Source organism: Nicotiana sylvestris, chromosome 7, assembly GCF_000393655.2.
Source record: "Nicotiana sylvestris chromosome 7, ASM39365v2, whole genome shotgun sequence".
NCBI lineage: Eukaryota > Viridiplantae > Streptophyta > Magnoliopsida > Solanales > Solanaceae > Nicotiana > Nicotiana sylvestris.
The window spans coordinates 91,044,703-91,051,042 of NC_091063.1; the positions used below are offsets into that span (position 1 = coordinate 91,044,703).

Sequence of the window (6,340 nt, forward strand, 5' to 3'; positions counted from 1 at the left end):
AACAATTTCAAAACCAGTTTCTTCATAAAGCTTCAGTTTCAATTGAAATATTTTGAAATTATTTACTTAGCAGTTTTCAACAGAGGCTCATTATAAAAGGAGAGTGAAATCAGCAAAAATATCATAAATGGGCCCCTTGGGCAAGGTATCACTCATCAATATAGCCTCTCGGGCAAGCCTCTCAGTTACTCGTGACTCAGCTCTCGTCACTCAGTACTCACACTCAGCACTCAGGCTCAATAATACCTCAGAATAGTAATAATCATAACAACAGTTGCGACGTATAGCCCGATCCACAGTTTATAGTCGACTACGCTCACTGAGGGTGTACAGACTCCTGAAGGGCTCCTACAGCCCAAACGTCATATCACTGTGGCGCGCCGCCCGATCGAATATATATATAGCTGCGACACGCATCCTGATCCATATAAATATCACTGCGTGGTGCAATCCGATCCATAATATATATGTATAATATTGCTGTGGCGTGCAACCCGATCCATAATATTTATAATCCTCACCACTAGGTCCTCAACCTTTCTCAGTCATTAACCTCACAGCCACTCGGGCATAACAGTGGAAATTAGGGAACTCAGTCCAAAACAGTTCTCACCTTTTAAGAAGTAGAGTGATAAAACCAGTTTTAAACAATAAACAAGTAAAACATGACTGAGGATATGCTTTCAAACAAATAGAGTGAGGAAAATAGTAAAAATGCCCCTAAGAGTCTCAACAGGTCAGCACAAGGCCCCAAACATGGCATACAACCCATAATGCAGTATAAATTTCTAAAATACAGGATATCATAAGATTTCAAATCAAGTACGCGGCTTAATAGTCGCTACGGGATGGACCAAGTCACAATCCTTACCGGTGCACGCCCACACACTCGTCACCTAGCATGTGCGTCTCCTCATTTATCAATACAATTCGAAATACCGGGGTTTTGTACCCTTAGTTCCAGATTTACAATGGTTACTTACCTCAAACCCGATGAATTACTACTCCACAACGCCTTTGCCTCTCGCCTAGGCCTCAACTCGTGCCGAATCTACCCAAAATCAGAATTATAACATTAGAATATACTAAGGGATCGAAGCCCAAGCGAAAATAATTAAATTATACCAAAAATCCCGAAATTGGTCCAACCCAACCCCCGGGCCCACGTCTCAAAATTCAATAAAAGTCACATCAAAGGAATCCTTATCCTCCCACGAGTTCATACATACCAAGAACACTGAAATCGAAGTCCAAATGACCCCTCAAATTCCCATTTTAAGGTCTCTTAATCTCAAGCCCTAATTACCCATTATTGCACCGATTTCTCCAAATTCTCACCACTAATCAGACCTTTAATTACATATCAACGAGTTATGAAGTAAAGAATATTACCTCCAAATGATTCTTCTTTGGTTTCCTCAAAAATCTCTCTCAAAAGCTTCAATTCCACTCAAGAATGGAGGAAAAATGGAGAAGGGTCGCGGATTGGGCTATTAAAACACTACCCATCTTTTTTAAATTTCGTTAATCGCGATCGCGGGACCCTCATTGAGATCATGAAGCACAAGCTTACCAGCCTCCAAATTTACTCTATGCGAACGCGGATAGACCCACACGAAAGCGATGCACAGGACCTTACACCTAGGCGAACACGAATTGAGCCACGCATTCGCGATTCATAACTTGCCCAACTCACGCGATCGCAACTCAAGCTACACGATTGCGAAACACAACCTGAACTGCCCCCATCAAAGCCCTACGCAATTGCGAGACTCCCTACGCGATCTCGAAGAAGGAAAACATGCAATAGTTGAAGCCAAAAAATCTGCAACTCCTCAACTATGCATTTTCACTCGTTTAACCACCCAAAACTCACCCGAGGCCCTCAGGACCTCAACCAAACATGCCAACATATCCCATAACATTATTAAAACTTGTTCCAACCTTCAAAACACTCAAAACAACATCAAAACATCAAATTTGCATCGGATTCAAGCCTAAGAATTCCAAAATCTTCCAACTTCCGCTTTCGATCAAAAAGTATATCAAACCACGTACGAATGACCTGAAATTTGGCACACACATCCTAAATGACATAACAGACCTACTACAACTTCCAGAATTCCATTCTGACCGCTATATAAATATTTCACCTATCAACCGGAAAACGCCGAAGTTCCAATTTCGCCAATTCAAGCCTAAATCTACTTCGGACCTCCAAAACACATTCCGATCACGCTCCTAAGTCCCAAATCACCTCCCGAAGCTATTTGAACCATCTAAACTCACATCCTAGCTCTTTGACACATAAGTCAACATCCGGTTAACTTTTCTAACTTAAGCTTACTCAAAAGAGACTAAGTGTCTCAAACCTTACCAAAGCCTCTCCGAACCCGAGCCAATTAACCCGATAACATAAGATATAACTGAACAAGGTAATAAGAAGTAGAAATGGGAAAACGGAATGGTAACTCATGAAATGACCGGCCGGGTCATTACAGGTTTGGCCAATTTCGGGATTTTGATGTAAATTGGTTATTTTCGAGTGAGCTTTATTTCCTTAGCATATTTTGATGGTATAAATGTGTTTTTGGTTAGATTTGGAGCATTCGGAGGCTGATTCGAGAGGCAAAGGTATCGCGGGCTAGAGTTTGGACCGGATAGAGGTAAGTAATGATTGTAAAAGTTGTCCTGAGGGTATGAAACCCCGAATTATACATCGTTGTGCTACTTTGAGGTGACACACACGCTAGATAATGAGCGTGAGGTCGTGCACAATTGGGGATTGTGACTTAGTCCATCCCGTATGACTGTTAAACCGCATATTTGATTGAAAACTGTTTGCTATCATTGTGTTTTGGAAAGTATTATCATGTTTTGGGCTGAATGCCATATTTGGGCATCGTGCCAACTGTTTTGGACCGTTAGGGGATTTTTACTACTATTCCTTACTGTTTTGACTTCATATTTGTACTCAGTCATGTTATTTTTATAACTCAGCTGTATTTACTCCGTTTTGATATTTTAAATAACATTTTGGGCGGAGCATCATGTTTTACTGTTGCCCGAGTGGCTTGAGAGATTTCTGACTGAGTGAGATCAAGGGCCTGTGTTGTGAGGATATTATGGGATCGGGCTGCGCGCCGTAGCAAGTTATTACTGATTCATGATTATAAGGCTGATGGCCTGATTTGTTACGCCACGAGGTGGCTTGTTATGAGGTCTTGGGCTAGTTTGATTATGCCACGAGATGGCTTGATATAGCGCTTGGGCTGTAGGAGCCCCTCCGGAGTCTGCACACCCCCAGTGAGCGTAGGTACCCAGTGTGAGATATGATATTACCCGAGGGACTGTTGTTGTTTCATGTTATTGCCCGAGGGGCTAATACGAGTGATTGTGAGGTAGCCCGAGGGGCTGGTTCTGTTAGTATTTTGCCCGATGGGCGATTATGGTACTTGTTTTGCCCGAGGGGCTGATTTATGTTACTACCCTTTTTCCTCACTGTTTTTCTTCACTCGTTTGAACTACTGAAACATGTTTTAAAAAGGTTTAAACTGAACTGAGATGTTTTCACGAGTTCTACTATTTTACTGCATTGTTCTGGATTTATACTGTTTTGTTGTAGCATTATGCTGTGTTTTGCGTGTTTTTCTTACTGCTCAGCTACCTTTACTTTTATTACTTACTGAGTTAACATACTCATATTACTCCTTGCACCTTGTGTGCAGATCCAGGAGTCTCGGGTTACGCTAGCGAGTGTTGATTTGCCTTCTAGCAGGCTTGTTCGAAGTTGACTAGGTAGCTGCTCGGCGTTCGCATCCCAGTACTTCTCCTTCCTATCTTTATTTCACTTTGTACTAGCTTTGTATCAGACTATATTGTCTTTTCATATTCCTAGACGAGTTGTAGATGCTCATGACTGGTGACACCCCGATGTCGGGCTGTATTTGTTTCTGCACGGTTCTATTCTACTCTATATTTTGGAATTTTTAGCTTATTAATGACTTTTAAATAGCTTATTACACTTGTTTTGGTCGGTTTGGGGTTTGCATAGGCTGTCCTAGTTTCATGATAGGTGCCATCACGACCGGGTCCGTTTAGGGTCGTGACAGGCCCCCCCACATATATAGTATATATAATATATAAGCTATATAATTTATAAGAAATTGCCTTAGATAAAAAAAAATTTAAAAAATAAGCCAGACACACTTACCCCCCCCCCCACATATATATGTATATATATATATGTATGTATATGTATATTATAGATATAAATATAATATATATAATATATATAAACTATATAATTTACAAGAAATTGCCTTAGACAATTTTTTTTTTTAAAATAGGCCAGGCCCACATAGGCCCGAGGCCAACCCGCTTAGCCCGAGACCATTAGTTCGTGGTTCCGGTCCTGTGCCGGTTACCTCCAAAAGCCTACGAAGCTTGGGACCGTTTAAGCCCACCCATGAAGCTCGGGCCTATATAGGACCGACCCACGATGCCCGTTTAGGACCGGGCCTGGCCCGTTTGCCACCTTTATACCATGCTAGTTTTGCTTAAAACTTTGTTCAATAATCAATAGTGTTATGAATAGAATTGTAATTAGAGTGAATGTCTATCTTGTAGAGAGTTTTACTTTGTGGCTAAGTCATTTTTTCCCTATAAATAGAGGGGTCTTACCCCATTATAGATCATCCCAAAATTCAATAAGAATTACGCTCTCTTTCTCTGCAATATTGTTCTTCTACTTTTATTATTTTATTGCACATTATCAGCACGAGACTACCATCTCAAAATGCTCTTTGAGAAGATTAAGGTATAATTTTTCCTCTTTTTAATTATGACTGACATTATGAAAAGAAAGTTCGTTGCCCTTGAAATTTGCGGGCAAGAACTATATGACATGGGTGTTGGATGCTAAAATCCATTTAGTTGCAATGAGTCTTGGAGACGCCATTAAAAACAAAACTAAAACATCCACCCAAGACTGTGCTAAGGCCTTGATTTTCTTGCGCTATCACCTTGATGAAGGGTTGAAAATAAAATATCTCACAGTCAAAAATTCACTTGTTTTGTGGAATGGCTTAAAGGAAAGATATGACAACTTAAAGTTGGTTACTCTTCCACAAGCACAATATGATTGGGCTCATCTGAAGCTCCAAGACTTTAAGTCTGTTTCTAAATATAATTCTGCGATGTTCAGAATTACTTCTAAATTGAAACTCTGTGGAGATACTATCACTGACTATGATATGCTTGAAAAAACGTTTACAACGTTTCATGCCTCCAATATGGTCCTGCAACAGCAGTACAGAGAGAAAGGTTTCAAGAAGTACTCCGAGTTGATTTCTCTTCTCCTTGTGGATGAACGAAACAATGACTTGCTCATGAGAAATTACGAAAATTTACCCACTGGGTCTACACCATTGCCTAAAGTGGATGAGGTGTATTTTCATTATGCCAAGTATGGAAAAGGCCGTGTCCCTATTTGTGGTCGTAGACATGTCGTGGTCGTGGACAAGGAAGAAATTTTCCTAGTGTTATCACCTCCCAAAGAAAAATAACCACCAAAAGTGGAAAGGGAAAGATGAGAAGCCAAAGGCAAATGGTTCAGAAACTGAATGTTATCGTTGCGGTGGAAAAGGACATTGGGCAAATATTTGTCATGTACCAAGATATTTGGTTGAGCTTTATCAAGCATCTCTAAAGAATAAAGGCCTTGAAGCTAATTTGTCTGTGACAATGATTTTGACATCACCTACTTGGATATGGCAGACTTCTTTGAGCACCATGATGGAAAAATAGACCACTTGATCGGCGATGGATCCGTGATTAAAGATGATTGAGTAGTTTAAATTTTATTTTTGCCTATTCGTAGTAGTTAGTGAATAAACATCATGTAATCATAGTTCTTTATATGAGTAATAGTCATTAGTTTTATTTGTTTTATGAAATAGTGTTAGTTCGTTGTGATTAAATGTAATTCTAATATTTAAATCTTGTTCCTTTTTGTTTTTACTGCCCTGCAATTAATGTTTGGATGATGAGTCCCTCCTCCAAATCTTGAATTTCTAGTACTTGTACTGACAAATTTTTTGGTCAAAAGTTTCTGCCCAACTAATACAATCATTAAATATGGTGGCCTATATATCAACTTTTATCTACAACGACTTCTAGGCTAGATTTTCATGAACTTTTTGTTAATATTTAGTTGGTAATATTTGTATAAGCATATTTTGCTCCAACGTTTGAGAATAGATGCCTTACAAGCTACATTATTTTTACTATGCAAGTACCAGTGACATTCCGCGTGGAATATTCCAGCATTACAATTTGC

The 6,340-nt window shown here is 39.7% G+C and overlaps 1 protein-coding gene across 1 annotated transcript; it reads left to right on the forward strand.

Annotated features, from left to right (window-relative positions):
- Positions 1-4,901: 4,901 nt before the first annotated feature.
- Positions 4,902-5,567, forward strand: LOC138873425 (uncharacterized). The gene has a single exon (XM_070151895.1). It carries the CDS (start codon positions 4,902-4,904, stop codon positions 5,565-5,567), a length of 666 nt encoding a protein of 221 aa, XP_070007996.1.
- Positions 5,568-6,340: the final 773 nt, after the last annotated feature.

What these genes read in the sequence shown, in the direction of transcription:
- LOC138873425 (XM_070151895.1), top strand. Translation starts at nt 4,902, where the DNA reads ATGACATGGGTGTTGGATGCTAAAATCCATTTAGTTGCAATGAGTCTT.